The sequence below is a fragment of the Cherax quadricarinatus genome, chromosome 62 (assembly GCF_038502225.1).
Source record: "Cherax quadricarinatus isolate ZL_2023a chromosome 62, ASM3850222v1, whole genome shotgun sequence".
Lineage (NCBI taxonomy): Eukaryota > Metazoa > Arthropoda > Malacostraca > Decapoda > Parastacidae > Cherax > Cherax quadricarinatus.
Genome location: NC_091353.1, coordinates 13,188,449 through 13,209,406, shown reverse-complemented (window position 1 = coordinate 13,209,406; position 20,958 = coordinate 13,188,449). Strand labels below are relative to the sequence as shown.

General features: G+C 37.5%; 1 protein-coding gene across 8 annotated transcripts in view; it reads left to right on the top strand.

The window, feature by feature from the left end:
• Nucleotides 1–20,958, top strand: part of LOC128687247 (phosphatase and actin regulator 2-like) — a 1,174,904-nt gene that overhangs the window by 955,859 nt on the left and 198,087 nt on the right. For 6 of the 8 annotated variants that reach the window (XM_070098450.1, XM_070098449.1, XM_070098448.1 and 3 more), the window contains one exon: nt 6,454–6,540. The exons of the other annotated variants lie outside the window; for them this stretch is intronic. In XM_070098450.1, the coding sequence (XP_069954551.1) occupies nt 6,454–6,540 (87 nt within the window). The remainder of the gene's footprint in view (nt 1–6,453; nt 6,541–20,958) is intronic. 8 annotated transcript variants of the gene reach the window in all.

Here is a 20,958-nt window from a genome sequence, read left to right as displayed (position 1 = left end):
TGCCTGTGCTAACCTTCCTATGGTGTAGAAATATACCTAGTTGGATGAATCTTATTGTGGCTAGCTGGTCTAGTGGCTAACACGACGGGCTGGAGTTTTGAGACTCTATGACCGCGGGTTCAATCCCGGCCGGGGGTATGGTTTGATAAACCAATCTGTTCAAAAATATTCAATTCGTATACAATAGAAAACCTGGCCACACATATGTAAATATATTATGCTAGGCCAAAGGCCAGATCCATCAGGCTGTGGTAGATATGTGGGCCAGCAGGCTACCAACAGCAGTAGCCTGGTTGAGCAGGCACTCTTAACAGGAAAGTCTGGCCTCAGGCTGTGCTGTGAGAGTAGAAGATGAGTGCTTGAAACCTGTCACAGGTAAAGTACAGGTATAGTTGATATATTGTTAGGAGAAAATCACAAAAGAAATGAGATGCTTCTGAATGTTTTTACAGTTCTAGTTTTAAATACATTATTATTATTGTTGTTGTTATTATTATTATTCTCATAAAGCAGTTCTAGTTAATACATTGTTATTATTATTATTATTATTATTATTATTATTATTATTATTATTATTATTATCAAAAAGTAGTTTAGTTAATACATTATTATTATTCTCTTCAGAAAACAGTTCTAGTTGTTAATATATTATTATTATTATTATTATTATTATTTTTATTATTATTATTATTATTATTATTATTCTCAGAGAATAGTCATTCAACACTGTATTATAGTATTAATATGAAGTTCAAAATTTGCGAGGGTTATTCAGACACTGATGTAGAGGAAAACCAGAGAGAAAATCCCATTATTGGTCATGTATGTTTTACTACCGGGCAGACACTTCAAAATTTAAGTTATTTTAGTCATTATAGTAAAAGAAAAAGAAGAAAATTTTTGAGTAATGGTGAATGTGTTTCTTTCTTTGGGTCACTTTGCCTTGGTAGATAATGACCCATTTTTCCTATACTGTATCAGTCGAAAATATCATTTGGGTATCCTTTGGATATGTCGTCTACCTGGGCATTAGCTGTCTGTTTTGGATGACATCCTGTATGTATGTGCTTGACAATTTGCAAATGAACGAAATTATTTACAAACATTATCTCTCTGTCCACAGCAGGATTCAGACCTGCAAACTTAATATCAGAGTTCACAGTACTTTATCCACACAGCCAGACTCCGAATAAAATAATGTGTACTCTGATGCTGAGATTGCAGGTTCGAATCCTGCTGTGGACTGAGAGATGATGTATGTATGTATGGATTTGCTTTGAAATGAGCTGAGGAAGGATATCAGCTTTGATCCTGTAAATTCAGTAGTATGAAAAATAATAGATCGAATGAGTATGAAGATATCTAATAAGATAATTTAGATAGCTGATGAGCTTCTCAAAATTCCTGACACTTCCATCGTATTATTCATAAGCTGGCAAAAATTTTGTGGATATTGTGCGAGTTTCTCCATGGGGACATGAAAGAGAATTCTTTCTTCGTAAGCCATGCTTGTCGTAAGAGGCGACTAACATGCTGGGAGCAAGAGGCTAGTAACCCCTTCTCCTGTATACATTACTAAAGTTAAAAAGTGGGCTTTATAAAGTCACAAACAGATGATTTCATATACAGGAGGGTCCCACATATACAGCAGATTAGGTTATGGGCTACAAATGCATATAAAAGCCTGGTAACGTATTTACATTATCATATATTAACCCGTAAATGGTCCAAACGTATATATACGGTTTTTCAATATTTGAAAGTATGTAAAAAAAGTAGATCTTTTTTTTTTTACATTTGAAAATGTGTAAAAAAAACTTTGATATACTTTTTTTTTTGTTATATTTGAAAATATGTAAAAAAAATGTAGATCTACTTTTGGAGCGCTACACATGTGAACGTAGATCTGCTTGGACCGTTTACGGGTTAAGTGAGCAGTAGAGCTAGGTCTAAAAAAGGCATACAGTGGACCCCCGGTTAACGATATTTTTTCACTCCAGAAGTATGTTCAGGTGCCAGTACTGACCGAATTTGTTCCCATAAGAAATATTGTGAAGTAGATTAGTCCATTTCAGACCCCCAAACATACACGTACAAACGCACTTACATAAATACACTTACATAATTGGTCGCATTCGGAGGTAATCGTTATGCAGGGGTCCACTGTATACAGTATACACATTACTGACCTTAAAATATTTTCATCCCTGGCTTATATATAGTGAGTAGTGATTACTATATTTATTTTACAAAATCTCAATAAATGAAGAATGGGTCTAACTGAAAACCACTGCATTAGCGGAACACTGTGAAGGTGAATTTATTTCTTTACCAAAGGCTTGTTGTACATATTTGTGTCCGTGGTTACAAGAATTAGTCTTATCAATAAGATACACTACAAAACAAGCTTTTGTTAGGACATTTTAAATTTGAGCTCTTGATGAAAGATCCAAACAGATCAGAATATTTTCCCAGTAAATGTCTTTCTCTACAGCATGTTCGTTTTTTCACAGTTGCCAACAGTATGCTTGTTAGATGCAGGATAAGGCCCTGTTATTCAAGTCTGACCCATTACCATAGTTATTTTTTAACATAGATCATTCAACACGTAGAAGGTGGTGACCCATAATAGAAACACATTCACCATCACTTATGTTTTAGCACTCTGAACAGAGGTATTCCGGTGTCATTCAGATAAGGAAAGTCACAAGAGGAATGCTGTATGTAATAGTATTACTGTATTACAGTTTTTAAATGTAGTCGGCCACCTAGATGAAATGAGGCCTAGTTAATCATACCTCTTGGTGCATGTACAGGTGATCCTCGACTTACGATGGTTCAACTTTTGGCATTTTAACTTTACGATGGTGCAAAAGCAATTACAGTGGTCCCTCGATAATTGTAAGGCTCGATAGTCATAATTTTCGAAAATTGTAACGTTATTTTCATCAAAACATTGGCTCGTGAATCGTCGTTTGACTTGCAAATAGTCATTCATCTGGGACGTGTACACACAGCCCTGAGCCGCCTCACACTCCATTCCCAGCCAGTGTGCCATTGTTTATCAGTGAGTGAGGATGATCCCACGAGTTCATATGATACATTTCATAATATATTCCATTTATTTTAGTACTTGCAACTGCTAAATAAGTCACCATGGCTCCAAAGAAACCTTCTAATGCCAGCCCTTTGGTAAGGAATGTGAGAAACACACATAATTTAAGAAAAAGTTTGTAGAAAAATATGAAGGTGGTGGTGGTGGTGGTACAGTGGAAGCAGTTGTGATAGTGGTTGATGGTGGTATAGGGTGGTAGTGATGGTGGTAGGTGGTAGTGATGGTGGTAGCAGTTGTAATAGTGGTAGAAGGTGGTAGTGATGGTGGTAGCAGTTGTAATAGTGGTAGAAGGTGGTAGTGATGGTGGTAGCAGTTGCAATAGTGGTAGAAGGTGGTAGTGATGGTGGTAGACGGTGGTAGTGGTTGTGATGGTGGTAGAGGGGGCCTTCTTCAGTGATTCAGCGATACTACTAACTCCTCCAATGTTGTTGGAGTTATATAGGGCTACAGAAAACACCGCCGCCTCAGCTGCTGCTTCACCACCATTATGGATGGCTTACTCTCAGTGGCCCTTATATACCCAACAACAACACAACACAACACCGTGTGACATACATAATGACTTATTTTATTCATTCTAGAGTATATTCCATGTTTCTGTGTTATTAGTATTGTTTATTATGTCATATTAGTTGAATTGGGATAGATAAATAAGCCGCAGAGCTGATATTAGTGTCATATTCTCCAACAATAAACTCGCCATCCCTCCCTCACACAAACAAGTCTTCAATAAAGGTAAGTGTGATGTTAAATAAGAACATAAGAACTTAAGAAAGGAGGAACACTGCAACAGGCCTGTTGGCCCATACTAGGGAGGTCCTTCACAAATCCAACCGACTAACAGAACAAATGCTACCCAAGCAATAAGCTCAGGTGCAGGTCCGACTCAAATCCAACTCCTCTCACTTGTGTATTTATCCAACCTAAATTTGAAACTACCCAATGTTTTAGCTTTGATCACCCTACTAGGCAGACCATTCCACTCCTCAACTACCCCCTACTACTAATGTTCATTTATATTTTATTAGTGCTTTACATTTATTTGGTATTCTTTTCTGCATGTAAATCTATATTTAAGCTAGGGAAGTGACCCCTGAAGTGACCTAGAGTCCTTATGGAGGGGGATTTCCCTTCCAAACAATAACCTCTCTTCCCACTCTCCCCTTCCCAGTCTTCCATTCATCAACAACAGCTTTCAATAAAGGTAACTGTCATGTTGAATGTTCATTCTTTTGTGCATGTAAATCTATCTTTAAGGTAAAAAAAAAATTGTTGTTGATACTTCTGGGTGTCTGGAACGAATTAATTGGATTTACATTATTTCTTATGGGGAAAATGGATTCGAAAATCGTCAATTTCGATAATAGTCACACTTCCAGGAATGGATTAATTACGAAAAACGAGGGACCACTGTACTTTAGAGACGAAACTTAAGATAATTACCCAGCATGAAGGCAGCAAGTCCATAACTTGTATTCATTTATTAACCTTTCAGTCATGGTATTTAGTTAGTTACAGTAATTATTTGTTTATTTACTTATTCAGAGACAGTACCTATTTATTCACTTATTGAGCATATCACATTTACATTCGATTTATGATATTTTCAACTTAGGATGAGTTTGTCGGACCGTAACCCCATTGTAAATTGAGGGGCACCTGTATAATGAAAATATTTCACATTTCTAATTCACGACATTGTAATTTTAATTAGATCTGTGTGTAGTGATGGAGGCCAGTGAATATTTTTAATACAAGTAGCCATTTGTAGATGCTTCTAGCATTTCTTCCAACATTTCTTGTAGCATTTCTTCCATAAAATGTTAGAGATGGTGGTACATAGCAGCTTCAGTAGCACTGATATTTTACATAATCTGCTTTTATCTTATTTGGTTTGTAACTAAGAGGTAAGAGTAAGGGTAGATGAAGCGGTGTTGCTGCTGTAGTTATTAATTCTTTCTCTGGATGTGATGTAAGTGCTTTCTTACTACCCTTAATATGTGTCGAGATTAGTTATATATAATTTCTCACTCTCTTTCTCTCTTCCTGTTTTGCTCTCTTGCTTTTTCACTGTCCCTTTTTTGCTTTCTCTTGCTCTCTCACACTCTTGCTTGCTCTTGTTCTCTCTTGCTCTCTATATTGCTCTCTTCTCTCTCTCTCTCTCTCTCTCTCTCTCTCCATCTCATTCTTAATGCAAATCATTTGAAGATTTTCTCCATCATTCTTCTCTCAGTGGCAATAATAAAATAGTGTTATGGTGTAGTAATAGATGACCTCATTGACTGCTTCACCATGGTCATTTTTATCTTACTCTATATAACGTTTCAGTTATTTTTTCATATTGTTTTTAGCAAGGTTAGATTAGGCTGTGTTTTAGGCTTCATTATATCAATGGAATTTAATAGCTAGTAAAGCCATTTAATAGCTAGTAAGGCCATTTAACAGCTAAAAAAGGCATTTAATAGCTACTATTGGCATTTAATAGCTACTAATGGCATTTAATAGCTACTAAGGGCATTTAATAGCTACTAATGGCATTTAATAGCTAATAAGGGCATTTAATAGCTACTAAGGGCATTTAAAAGTGACAAGTAGGTGAATAAGATACATGTTCAACACTTGGGTGTCTTTATTGTGGTGCAGGCGGAGTAAATCGGCAAGAAAGATACATAAAAAGGCTCCAACTGTTTGTATATTCTGTAGCAGTAAAAAGGCTTTTGGATGAGCTGATGTAGGTAACAGCTCTTAGCTTGTAAATAAAGTTACAAATCCTTAACCTAACCTTGTAAAACCATGTGTAAAAAAGAAAAGAAAAAACCGTGGTTAGAATAATTCATCAAAAACCCTCACTTTGGAGAGGAACCTCATGGTGATGTTTTGGTCAGTCCTGGACCATTGTAAAATGGTCCAGAACCGACCAAAACATCACCACCAATGTTCCTCTCCTAAGTGTGTCTTTTTTGTGAAAAGAGACCTAAGTGTTGCACATGGGTCTTATTCATCTATTTTAGTTTGCTAAATACATAATTAGTGTGAAAACAGTTTTCATTATAGAGTACTAAGTCTTCGACTTACAAACACGTCGGTGACCTCTGAATTGTGTATAATATTCATAATACAGAAAGTCTTCAACTTACGAACACATTTGGGGATCTTCTGATTTGTGTATAATAATAATATTATACACAATAATGATGTAATAATGATATTACGTATACACAACGTATTTGTTAGCCGAGGACTTACATTTCATTGTATTCCTTGTAGGGCAAGTCTTCAGGTGATGATTATTTTGTTATCTAGCTTTTCATCTCAAACTTGTATTGCTTGACTTACAGTAATAAAGGATGACGATGTGATTGGTGAGGCAGCTAATGGCATCCTCGGCTGGTTTGAGGCCAGAATGGCGGAATTTGCTAATGCTGGTAAACATTGCGGTAGTCAGGACCTAAGTATTTCACTTCCATTAATATATATGTAAATGTCATAACTAACATCTGCACTAACTGTGCTTAGAGTTTATGCTAATTACCATGCTTTGATGACCCTATATTTGAATGAATACTTCAGAATATAGTCTGGTATTTTGAATGGTTGCTTCTATTGACAGTAAGCAGACCCAGTGCCAACACAAGGTGTCGAGTGTGTTGCACACATTTTCAAAATTGTTTAGTTTTGCACATTTTTTTTTTAATTTTCAGTTCCAGGTATGCTCTAATATATTTTAAGTAAGTCAGAAACACCCTTAGTAAAACTCAGTTCAGCAATGAATTTTTTTATGGATAACTAAAGTGTATTGAACACTTGTCAGTGTTCAGTAATAACCCACATGGAGACACAAACTCAGGAGATTAATTGATCTATATATTTTGACCTCCTTCTGGGATCCTCTTCGGCAGATGAGAGGATCCCAGAAGGGGACTGAAATATACCATGACTAGTCCAAGTCGGATCGAAATGTCGTAATCTCCTTTCTCCTATATGCAGGTTATTTGTGTATATACAGACCTATTAATCTTTTGAGTTTCTTTCCCTGTGGGTTATTATTGAGCACTGACAAGTTTTTTATATATTGAGAGCTCCGATACTTTTTAATTTGTTATTAAAGTCAAATATGAAATATAGGAGTCTTTGGATGTTCAGAGATCTCTCTCTCATTGTGTACAAAAATATAATGGATATGTGGGGCAGCAAGCCGCCAACAGCAACAACCTGGTTGACCAGGCTAGCACCAGACAAGCCTGGCCCATGGCCAGGTTGTGGGAGTAGGAAAACTTGAACCTCTCAGAGGTATGTTGAAGGTTAGAGGTATACATCCAGGAGGTTATCTGTATTTGTTCTTTGGTCACTGACTGAAACTGTTTGGTTCCAGACTGAAACTGTTTGGTCACTGATCAAAACAGTTTGGCTCCTGACCAAAATGGTTTGGTTGCTGACCGAAACTGTTTGGTTATAGGACAGTAGTTATTTATTTACTTATTTATTTAGCGTATCACATTCATGTTCAACTTGCCACATTTTTGACATATGATGGTTTGTCAGAATGTAACCCCGTTGTAAGTTGAGGAGCACCCATGTATTGTTCCTGCCTTGGTATTGTGACTTTTTATTCCGTTTGAGGATTAAGTATGCTCTCACAGTGTGATGCAGCACCATTAAGGTCACCATGTGTACTTCTTGGCTATGGGTCTGCTTCCTCTTCTTATTGTACCTACGTGTTCATAATTCAAGTAATTCATGGTGATATTAAGCTTTTCAAATTTAATTTCGTGCTGTTACCATCGGCTGATTAAAAGCAAGTGTAGCCCCTGGGCATCACACATACAGATTGCTTACCATGTGCATTATAGTTATGTGTTTATGCTTCAAAATCTTGCTTATCATTATTCAATAAATGAGTAATGAAATTAGCTTAAATTATTTGGGAATAAGAATGAAACATTTATTTTGCTTCGTTAATCAATTTGAAAAAATAGGCACTTGAGGCCCCTCACTCTTGGAGGTTTTGGGGCGACTGACCTATTTTTCCTTCCATCATAATTGTCTGCAACTGACTACCACTTAAGAGGCACAGGTGGTGTTTGATAAGAAATAATGGTAATAATAAATAATAATAATCTTCATTTCTACAAGTACGTGATACAACTTATACAGACCATAACTGACATCAGTGACATCTAGAAAGCCCCTGGTTATGCAGTGCATTTCGGGCCAATTAGGTTAATTTTGTCCCTCAGGATGTGACCCACACCAGTTGACCAACACCCAGGTACCTACTTACTGCTAGGTGAACAGGGACAGTAGGTGTCTCAAGGAAACACACCCCAGTGTATCCACTCATACTGGGGATCAAACCACGGATCTCAGTGTGTGAGCCGAGTGTGCTAGCAACCAAGGGGTGTGAGGCGAAGGTCATCCTTTGTGAAGAACAATTGGAATTGGCTTGAGAACAATCTCGTAGACACAAACATGACTAAAAAATTTATAACCATGTTCAAATTATTTTTATAGAATTAACATTTATTTAGGATATCTTTGGCATTCTGGGTTGATTGGCTGTGACACTGAAGTCTTCTTTTCCACACGTACAAGAAATGAATCCATGTATGTGGGTAAAGTTTTGTCCTTCTCTTCAAAGGAGGATGTGCTGTAAATGAACTTCACGAAGACTTTTTTTTTTAATATTTGGCTCTTGATAAAACACTAACCGGTAAAATATGGAACGTGATGAAAGAACTATATTTGAAAAAATACAGTTGATGGGTGTGTTCCTGGGAAAAATAATAGCAAGGAACAATTGCAAAGCTTGAAATATGTTCAGCATTTCGAGCAAGTTTAAAATTAGTAACTATAAAGGTAAGGTTGTTTTCTCTTCCTACCTGGAGCATACCTGGAGGGTATTCTGGGGGTCAGCACCCCCACGACCTGGTCCATGACCTGGCATTGCAGTGGATCACAGCCTGATCGATCAGGCTGTTACTGCTGGCCACACACAATCCAGCGTATGAATCACAATCTGGCTGGTCAGGGTTAGAAATTTAAAAGATACATGTTAGTGGTTCCATGGACCATGGCCCTTGTGACTCAGACTCAGACCAGGCCTCTTAAATTAAGATATGTTGAGGAAATAAAAAAAAATACACAGAAAAATAAATATAAGTGTACCCTGAATGTAAATACAACTTTATAAATGAATAGAAAAAAAACAGAAATTGTAACGATAATACAAATAAGAATTACTAACGTTGGTACATGATTGGTACAGTATTGTGTTAAAAAATATTGTCTTGAAATGAAAACCTTGTGCTTTCCTTAATGTCAGAAAGAGATATTGTTTGTACACCTAGATAAAAGATACTGGTATAGCTTTGAATCTTCAATTTTGTTTGAAATATATGCAGTGTTTTTCAAGCACTGACCGATAGCTACAATGTTAAATCTGGGATATCACTCTTATCACAGATAAGTTGTTTCATAAGTAACCAGGATATAATATTTTTGAACCTCACTACCATGGTGCCAAGAAGGTACTTCATACATATTTAATTAAGTTGAAAATCTAGGGTTCTCTTGTTACTAGAAACAGGGTTCTCATGACCATAAAATGAGACCTTAATCTCAATAACAGTAACAGAGTCTTGAGATAACAGTATCAGAGCCTTGGGATAACAGTAACAGAGTCTTGGGATAACAGTAACAGAGTCTTGGGATAATAGTATCAGACTCTTGTGATAACAGTAACAGAGTCTTCGTTATTTTTTCCATCACTCTCTGGCCATACCTGGAGTATACCTGGAGTACACTTGGAGTATACTTGGAGGGTGCTCCGGGGGTCAACGTCCCCACAGCCCAGTCCATGACCAGGCCTTGCCTTGTCATGGTACCTACCACAGGCCTGGTCATGCTGGCTACCTGTGGTCATTTTCTGATCGCTTGTCGAACAAGCTGCATCTCTAATGCGCGTTACAGGATACTTATCCTCTGTACCGACACTTCTCAAACCAATGTTTCCATAGCAGACTTTTGCAGATTAGACTCCGGATTGTAGCTGTTTGACCCTTAAGCCGCCCGCACGTGGATGTAGATCTACGTTTGGACAGTTTAAGGGTTAAGCGATGAGCATGCATGCAAAAGTCTTGTACATATTAAAAAGAAAGTTTTTCATTTTGCATTATCACATTAATATCACAAGGAATTATCTTTCAAGATTTATCCACGAAGGACGAATATGTGACATTCTTACAGATTTTGTTACAGTTTATGTAATTTAACATACCTTTTACATTATGTTGATATCACATGGAATTATCTTCAAAATTTAAACACGGAGGTATGAATATGTGACATTCTTGCAGATTTTGTTACAGTTTATATATTTTAACAAAGTTTTGATGAATATTCATTGATCATCATTGCTTTTCATTCACCCTTGGTGGGCATTTGGAAATGAAATCTTTCTTTAATGGCATTGAAGTCTGGCTTTTATTTTTTATTAGCATTTCTACCTTGGCTTGTGAGTGCTACAGTGAACCTTATTTTTGTCCCAAGTTAATGATTTCTTCACATACTGTGTGGGTAAGCTAAATATCAAGGCTCAACGCTTCGTGTCTGTAGTCGTACACAGCATCCGACTACCAGACACGACTAAATAATGTTCTTGCATCCGTTTCTTGGCAATATTCTAAGCAAGTTTTTCCTATATGCTCCATCTGTTTACTAATGACATATGACTGTTGTCTCAGAAGTGACCTAAGATGAATGCAGATCTTTCTTCGGTAAGATATAAGAACTCGTGCCAGATCTCTGTTTTTCTTAGCCTTGAATAGAGCCAAATTGTTAAAGTGGTAAAATAGGTACATCCCTCAGATATTGGCATCTGCTGAGATAAAATGACTTTAATGAATTGATGACCACAGCTTGGGCACTGATATACAGGCAGGTCCCACTTATACAGTAGGTTAGGTTCCCAGCTGCCACTGTAAAGCAAAAATTGCCGTAAAGTGAAACAGCTTTTATTCATTTTCAGATGCATCTAAAAGCCTGATAACATATTTACTCTATTATATATTAAATGAGCACTGGAACTAGGCCTAAAATATATATATACAATACACACATTAATTACCTTAAAATATTTTCATCTTTATCTTATAGTGAGTAGTGAATATATTTATTTTAGGAAGTCTTAATAAATGAAGAATGGGTATAATTGAAAACTTCTGCATTAGCAAAACACCATAAAGCTAAGTGCTGTAAAGCGAGGCCTGCCTGTATTTACACAGGAGTTGTCTTAGAGTGATAGTTTTTGATCCTGGGAGCTAACGTTGATCATATGTGGTCACCACTGTTTTATGTGATCACAGTGTGTGTCATTAGTCTTATTCTTGATATTCTTTACTCTTAAGCTGTGTTTCTTAGTGTCACTCTCTCAGGTGCCTCCTACATACAGTACCATGCTGCTATTTATCGGTAGCTGTACGAAGACTTTCAAAATTACCCCTTTAAATACACAAATAATCCACACATAGGAGAAAGAAACTTTATGCTGACATTTCGGTCCAACTTGCACCATTGATTAGTGGCTTAGAAAGACACATAAGCAACCACTATACCTGGAGTATACCTGGAGAGGGTTTCTGGGGTCAGTGCCCCTGTGGCCCAATCTGTGACCAGGCCTCGTGGTGGATCAGGGCCTGATCAACTAGGCTGCTACTGCTGGCCACATGTAAACCAATGTACTGTCCTGGGACCGAAACGTTTTCTAATAAATATGTCCTAGCGTTTACTCACCTGTCTTTCTAAACCAATTTGTCAGTAGCTATTACCAAGGTTTGTACCACATCATTAACTAGTCAATGGACCAAGTTGGATAAAAATGTCATTGTAAGTAAGTTTATTCAGGTACAGGTATACACAAATACAGTTACATACATTATCATACATAGCACCATACATGTAGATTACCTGGGATGACCCCAAAAAGTTAGACAAAGTGACTTATTTTGTAAGCTCCTCTCTCCTATGTGTGGGTTATTTGTGTATTGTTCCAGTCACGGTATTGTGCCTTTGTGTTCTGTACCTCTTAAGTCTAAATACAGTACTGTACAAGAATTACATATGTGATGAATATTTTGTGTGTGTTCATTTTAAAATGCATTTTGTTTATCTGTCCCTGACTTGAACTTGCATTCTTTTTGAACTTATGCCCTTTAATTTAATATAACTTGGGTATATTCACCTACCTGGGTTAGGGTAATACAACGCAAATCTTGGTATATTTTTATACATTCAAAATTAAGTATTTTAATAATAAGGAGAAAGCTAAGTTTAACATGCTGCTCCTGTTTTATCATGCATTAATATTGATTATAAGATTAAAAAATTCCAGTTCAAAAATCTTTCGTTTGGTTTGTGTTTCTTGAGCGTTGATTATTTTAAAGCATTTATATCATGACACTTGTTTAATAAATTTGTTTCCAAACTCCATAAATTATTTTGAGGTGCAAAGGAGCGTTGTATATACTATTGCATAATGTAATTTTTGCAATTTATATTTTTTCCTTCGTGAAAGCATTTGCAATACAGTTTATTGTTGTGAAGTAATATTGTAGGTATTGTTGTTTATGGAGAAGAGCCAAACCTGTAGTGGGTCATACAGCACCTAGGAAATGAGGGGTAATCTGGCTTGGGTCAATAAAGTGGAAGGGTATTATAATGCTTTAGATCAGGATCCCTTCATGAGCATCAAGGCACTTCCCTTCAAGGTCATTAAGGCACTGAAGACACTTTAGGTTAAAGAACAGTAACTTGATTTAAACTAAACTAATATTTCATTTTGTTGTCAGTTTTAATCGTTCAAAAACCGACCTATGTAATTATTACATAAATAGGGAAATATTAAACCCAGAAAGATTATTCAGCAGTAAGGGAAGAGTTCAAAGAATTAGTCAAATAGGAACAATAATGAGGCAACATTAATAATAATAATAATAATAATTTGGGAGAGTATATAAAAGAAGGAAATTAAAAGTGAATACATGTATAGGAAAAAGCAAGGTGATGAGGATTAATGGGTTGTTAATGAATGATTGGATATCAGTTTGGAAGGAGGGAGTATGAAGGAAGTGAATATGTTCAGTTATATGGGAGTGGACTTGTCAGCAGGTGAGTCATAGAAGCTAAAACATTGTGGGTGTGAGTTGGACCTGACTAGCTTGTGCTGTTAAGTCTGATGCCACACTTCTTCCATAAGTGGATATGACCTGGACCTGACTAGGTTGGATCAGTAGCATAAGCCGGTAGGTGACTTGGACCTGCCTCACATGGGCCAATAGGCCTGTCGCAGTGTTCCTTCTTTCTTATGTTCTTATGTATGAGAGTATAGTGGGACCAACACTGTTGTATGGGTATGAAGCATGGGTTGTAAATATTGGAACAAGGAGAAGGTTGGAGGCATTAGAGAAGTAGTATCTGGGGGAAGTGTGTGGTGTAAATATTATGCAGAGAATTTGTAGCTTGAAGAATAGAAGGAGGTGCATAATTACTAAAAGTATTATCCAGAGGGCTGAGGTGGGGCTGTTAAGGTGGTTTGAACATTTAGAGAGGATTGAGCAAAATAGGATGACTTGGAGGGTGTACAAATCTGTAGTTGGGGGGAAGGCAGAGTAGGCATCACTCTAGGCAAGGATGGAGGGAAGGGGTAAAGGAGGTGAGCGTGTTAGGAATGAGTGGAGGCAAATGGTTTTTGGGCTTAATGAGCTGTTGGAGTGTGACAAAGGTAATACTTTATAAAAGGATTCAGGGAAACCAGTTAGTTGGACTTGAGTCCTGCAGGTGGAAAGTACAGGGCCTGTACTCTGATGGAGGGGTGGTGATATTTGCAGTTTCTAAGGGCATCTAAAATGCAGTATCAGTGTACCTCTGGCAAGACAGTGATGGAGTGAATGATGGAGAAAGTGTTTCTTTTTCGGGTCACCCTGCCTCGGTGGGAGATGGCCAGTGTGTTAAAAAAGCAGTAATAATAATAATAATTATTTGGGATTTTGTAATTCTTGAGCACATGTTATTTCAAGAAATTCACAAGCACTCGCACAGCAAGCGATAAATCAACAATGACGAGGAAGAAATACCGGAGTTTATATTTAAGAGTGACAGTAGGATCATCTATATCATAAGTTCTGGAAAAGAGATGTGCTTTCAACTGATGGTTGAGAATGTGAATGGAATCCTGACACAGACACTAACAACCTGTCAAACAATCTTGCAGCTATAGTATAAGAAAAGGCTCTTTCGGCAAATGGTTTCTTCCTGATTAATAACACTCACCTCTACTGGTCATGTGTTCTTACTACCTTTTTCATTTTCTCTCTAATATGCATGATTAAAATCCTGCTTTCAAATTCTAATATATTTTGATTCATATTTTGAACTCCTAAAGAGGCAGGGTCAATTTATTTAAGGCCAGTAGTTTGTCAGTACATGTAATTTCAGGACTCCATAATGATGCATGGGACCCCAGTGTGATACAGGGGACCCCATAGTGATACAAACATGGGACCCCATAGTGATACAAACATGGGACCCCATAGTGATACAAACATGGGACAACATAGTGATACAAATGTGGAAACAGTGTAAAAAATATTGTGTTAAATCATGCAGATTACCAGCCATCATAGGTAGCTTGCATCCTTGGCAGAGTGGCTATTAACTAACCACATACATTGCCTACTGATTCAGTCTATAAATATGTTGAATTGTATTCAAGTTGAGTCAAATGTGGATTGCTTGGTGGATATGAATGGTATGAAATACTGACACGATGGAAAAATGGACACGAATGCAATATGCTGCCATTATCTACTGATAATGTTTCACCAACATGGTGATTATTTTATTTCAAGTAATCCCTAACACTTTTTACAATGATTTATAAGGAGGGCTCTGCTTATACAGCAGGTTAGGGTGCAGGCTGCTGTACAGGAGGGCCCTGCTTATACAGCATGTTAGGTTGCAGGCTACAGCAGTAGCCTGAAGCCTAACCTGCTGTATAAGGGTGCCATATTTCAGCTAAAAAGAATGTCAGAAAATGAAATGTGCAGTAAAATATCGTTTTAGCTCATTTTTCTATATTTTTTTATCAATCACAAATAGGTTTGTTTGCTACTTGATAAAGCCCATTGTATGGGTAAAATAAACTGCATTTGTATGTCTTTTTTTTTCCATGGGTTGTTTGGTATTAAATACAAATTACTTTTGCTAAGATACATGGTAGTATATGCAATGAAGAGGCTGGAGGGCCTGGTTTCAAATCTGCACACTTAAGATTGCTCATCACAAGAGTGGGAGGCTCAGTAGATGGTGCATAATACAGTACAGCCTCTCCTCACTTAACAACCAAGTTCCGTTCCTAAGACCACATCGATAAACGAATGTGTTGCTAAGTGAGGAGCATACTATAATGGTAGTGGGTTTGTGTCAACCATCTTTGATATTGTTTTAATGTCACCTTTGCACCATTTATAATATTTCTGGCATATTTTTAAATGTTTATACAGTGGAGTACTGTATATTTTAATAAACAGAATAGAGAAAAATCAGCATACTGCATACTGGTCAGAGAGCCTGCCGTAAGTCCGAGTCATCGGTAAACGAGTATGTAGCTAAGTGAGGAGAGGCTGTACTCTGTATGAAAAGCAGCAATTCAATAAGTAAACTGAGAGATAACAAGTTTTCAGTACACTCCCTTCAGATATTAGTGTAATTACCAGTAGTACTCTTTCTTTATCAGGAAAATTGACGAGTTCCTGATGTATATTCTTGAGTATGTTAGGTACAAGTACACAAGTGCAACTAATGCGACATTTTATTGTGGCAACGTTTTGCTCTCCAGGAGCTTTGTCAAGCTGTAACAACTTGACAAAGCTCCTGGAAAGTGAAACATTGCCACAATAAAAGGTCACATTATTTGCACATGTGTCCTGTTACCTAACATATGTAGTAGGTTGGTAGACAGCAACCACCCAGGGAAATACTACCGTCCTGCTAAGTGAGTGTAAAATGAAAGCCTGTAATTGTTTTACATGATGGTAGGATTGCTGGTGTCTTTTGTCTGTCTCATAAATATGCAAGATTACAGGTACGTCTTGCTACTTCTACTTACACTTAGATCACACTACACGTTTATTTATACACACTCATCTGAGTTTTCTTTGATTTTATCTTAGTTCTTGTTTTAATTACTTTTCCTTTTATATCATTGGGGAAGTAGAATAAGAATCTTTCTTCCGTAAGCCATGCGTGTCGTAAAAGCTGACTAAAATGCCGGGAACAATGGGCTAGTAACCCCTTTTCCTGTAATAATTACTAAAAAGAATAAGAAGAAAATTGTCAAAGTGGGAAGTCTGAATGTGCGTGGATGTTGTGCGAATGATAAGAAAGAGATGATTGTGGATGTTATGAATGAGAAGAAGCTGGATGTCCTGGCTTTAAGTGAAACAAAGCTGAAAGGGGTGGGTGAGTGTCAGTGGAGAGGATTAAATGGGATTAGGTCAGGGGTTTCTAATAGAGTTAGAGCTAAAGAAGGAGTAGCAATAATGTTGAAGGATAAGCTATGGCAGGAAAAGAGTGACTATAAATGTATTAATTCAAGGATTATGTTGAGTAAAATAAAGGTTGGATGTGAGAAGTGGGTTATAGTAAGCATATATGCACCTGGGGAAGAGAGAAGTATAGAGGAGAGAGAGAGATTTTGGGAAATGTTGAGTGAATGCGTGGGGAGTTTTGAACCAAGTGTGAGAGTACTGGTGGTTGGGGATTTTAATGCTAAAGTGGGTAAAAATGTTGTGGAGGGAGTAGTAGGTAAATTTGGGGTGCCAGGGGTAAATGAAAATGGGGAGCCTTTAATTGAGCTATGTGTAGAAAGAGGTTTGGTAATAAGTAATACATATTTTATGAAAAAGAGGATAAATAAATATACAAGGTGTGATGTAGCACATAATGAAAGTAGTTTGTTAGATTATGTATTGGTGGATAAAAGGTTGATGGGTAGGCTCCAGGATGTGCATGTTTATAGAGGGGCAACTGATATATCGGATCATTATATAGTTGTAGCTACAGTTAGAGTAAGAGGTAAATGGGATAAGAGGAATATGGCAACAACAAGTAAGAGGGAGGTGAAAGTGTATAAACTAAGGGAGGAGGAAGTTTGGGTGAAATATAAGCAACTATTGGCAGAAAGGTGGGCTGGTGCAAGTATGAGTAGTGGGGGGGGGGTTGAAGAGGGTTGGAATAGTTTTAAAAATGCAGTATTAGAATGTGGGGCAGAAGTTTCTGGTTATAGGAGGGTGGGTGCAGGAGGAAAGAGGAGTGATTGGTGGAATGATGAAGTAATGTGATAAAAGAGAAAAAGGTAGCTTATGAGAGGTATTTACAAAGCAGAAGTTTTATAAGAAGAGCAGAGTATATGGAGAGTAAAAGAAAGGTGAAGAGAGTGGTGAGAGAGAGTGCAAAAGGAGAGCGGATGGTAGAGTGGGAGAGGTACTGTCAATAAATTTTAATGAAAATAAGAAAAAAATTTGGAGTTAAACAAGTTAAGAAAGCTTAGGGAACAAATGGATTTGTCAGTTAAAAACAGAGTAGGGGAGTTAGTAGATGGGGAGATGGAGGTTTTGGGTAGATGGTGAGAATATTTTGAGGAACTTTTAAATGTCGACGAAGAAAGGGAGGCGGTAATTTCATGCACTGGCCAGGGAGGTATACCATCTTTTTGGAGTGAAGAAGAGCAGGATGTGAGTGTGGGGGAGGTGCGTGAGGCATTACATAGAATGAAAGGGGGTAAAGCAGCTGGAACTGACAGGATCATGACAGAAATGTTAAAAGCAGGGGGGGACATAGTGTTGGAATTTTTGGTATTTTTGTTTAATAAATGTATGAAAGAGGGGAAGGTACCTAGGGATTGGCGGAGAGCATGTATAGTCCCTTTATATAAAGGGAAGGGGGACTAAAGAGAGTGTAAAAATTATAGAGGAATAAGTTTACTGAGTATACTAGGAAAAGTGTACGGTAGGGTTATTATTGAAAGAATTAGAGGTAAGACAGAATTTAGAATTGCGGATGAGCAAGGAGGTTTTAGAGTGGGTAGGGGATGTGTAGATCAAGTGTTTACATTGAAGTATATATGTGTGCAGTATTTAGATAAAGGTAGGGAAGTTTTTATTGCATTTATGGATTTAGAAAAGGCATATGATAGAGTGGATAGGGAAGCAATGTGGCAGATATTGCAAGTATATGGAATAGGTGGTAAGTTACTAAATGCTGTAAAGAGTTTTTATGAGGATAGTGAGGCTCAGGTTAGAGTGTGTAGAAGAGAGGGAGACTACTTCCCGGTAAAAGTAGGTCTTAGACAGGGATGTGTAATGTCACCATGGTTGTTTAATATATTTATAGATGGGGTTGTAAAAGAAGTAAATGCTAGGGTGTTTGGGAGAGGGGTGGGATTAAATTATGGGGAATTAAATACATAATGGGAAGTGATACTCTGCTTATGAGAGATTCTAAAGAAAAATTGCAAAGATTAGTGGACAAATTTGGGAGTGTGTGTAAAGGTAGAAAGTTGAAAGTGAACATAGAAAAGAGTAAGGTGATGAGATTATCAAATGATTTAGATAAAGAAAAATTGGATATCAAATTGGGGAGGAGGAGTATGGAAGAAGTGAATGTTTTCAGATATTTTGGAGTTGACGTGTCAGCGAATGGATTTATTAAGGATGAGGTTAATCATAGAATTGATGAAGAAAAAAAGGTGAGTGGTGCATTGAGGTATATGTGGAGGCAAAAAATGCTATCTATGGAGGCAAAGAAGGGAATGTATGAAAGTATAGTAGTACCAACACTCTTATATGGGTGTGAAGCTTGGTTTGTAAATGCTGCAACGAGGAGGCGGTTGGAGGCAGTGGAGATGTCCTGTCTAAGGGCAATGTGTGTAAATATTATGGAGAAAATTCGGAGTGTGGAAATTAGGAGAAAGTGTGGAGTTAATAAAAGTATTAGTCAGAGGGCTGAAGAGGGTTTGTTGAGGTGGTTTGGTCATTTAGAGAGAATGGATCAAAGTAGAATGACATGGAGAGCTTATAAATCTGTAGGGGAAGGAAGACGGGGTAGGGGTCGTCCTCGAAAAGGTTGGAGGGAGGGAGTAAAGGAGGTGTTGTGGGCGAGGGGTTCGGACTTCCAGCAAGCGTGCGTGAGCGTGTTAGATAGGAGTGAATGGAGACAAATGGTATTTGGGACCTGACGAGCTGTTGGAGTGTGAGCAGGGTAATATTTAGTGAAGGGATTCAGGAAAACCGGTTATTTTATATAACCGGACTTGAGTCTTGGAAATGGGAAGTACAGTGCCTGCACTCTAAAGGAGGGGTTTGAGATATTGGCAGTTTGGAGGGATATATTGTGTATTTTTATATGCATATACTTCTAAACTGTTGTATTCTGAGCACCTCTGCAAAAACAGTGATTATATGTGAGTGAGGTGAAAGTGTTGAATGATGATGAAAGTATTTTCTTTTTGGGGATTTTCTTACTTTTTGGGTCACCCTGCCTCGGTGGGAGACGGCCGACTTGTTGAAAAAAAAAAAAATATTGGTAACCTTACCAACATTATTACGTATTCCTGAATAGCTGTTTTTTGGTGCTTAGGTTGGATTAGTTGAGTGGTGGTACTTGCATTTGATATACCTTTATTTTTGATGAGTTTCAAGAATTTTTCTTCTCCCAGAGCCCGGCCAGCATAATGGTATTCCTGCCTCGTAATTTCATAATGCCTGTCTAGGACTGTTTGTGATAGTTTCCGCCAGGAGGCCTAGGCTGGTGTGAGCCATAGCAGACTTGCCTCCCCCTCGCTGTGATGACGGCTACCCTTTAAACAAAACATATAAACTACATGTATTTCTTTCTGCAGTACAAAGAAAGACACTAACATGCAAAGCATTTTGGGGCAGGCTAATACTAACGCTTACAGATTACTTAAGAAGTAGACATAGTTGATTGAGTAGGTATGTAAACATAAATTCATACATTAAAAATAGTACAAACAAGGAGACAAACCATTGAACTTGGCCCTGGGTTCACCCTTCTCATTGTCTGCCTGGAAGAACCCATTTCCAGTAAACCACAGTCTAGTCTACCTGAGTTTATATTATCTTACCTCTACACACAGTCATAACACCTGAGCCAGGCTGGTCTGGTGCTTAGGTTGGACTGGGTGTAAAGAACATCAATAGTCTCACTGACAAGGGTGTCAGGAGAGAGGTCCGATCTGGGACAGGCTGTTGGGGTGATAACCCCCTCAAAATTGTCTTCACATAAACTTCAGATTCTCTGAATGCATTATTTGAAAATCATTATATTCACTCTGTATTGTCTAACTTTTATCTTTAGGAAGAGAACCTTTGAACACCCTACTTATGGCTTCCATATTGTCTCAAAGATTCTCTGTAGATTTATTTAAGGGTGGGAGCTCCCTTGTCATGTGTTTATTATTGTACTCTGCATCATACAGAGGAGAATCTTTTGTATACAGATTGACAATCAGGATGTTTGATTTTCATTGAGTTTGTTTAAGCTGTTTCTCTGCCAACATGGCTACATCTTGTAACACTTTGGGGTTTACTGTGTATGTTTTTTCTGAGGTACCCACATGAGCAACCTTCCTTCTGAGGCAGCATTTATAAATTCCACTTAAGTTACAAGACAAATTACACACATCAATATTTGTACAACTTGCTATTGTCATTTAGCCTTTAAAGCCTTGCTTTTTGAGCACATTTCTGTTATGCATTTTGCATGGT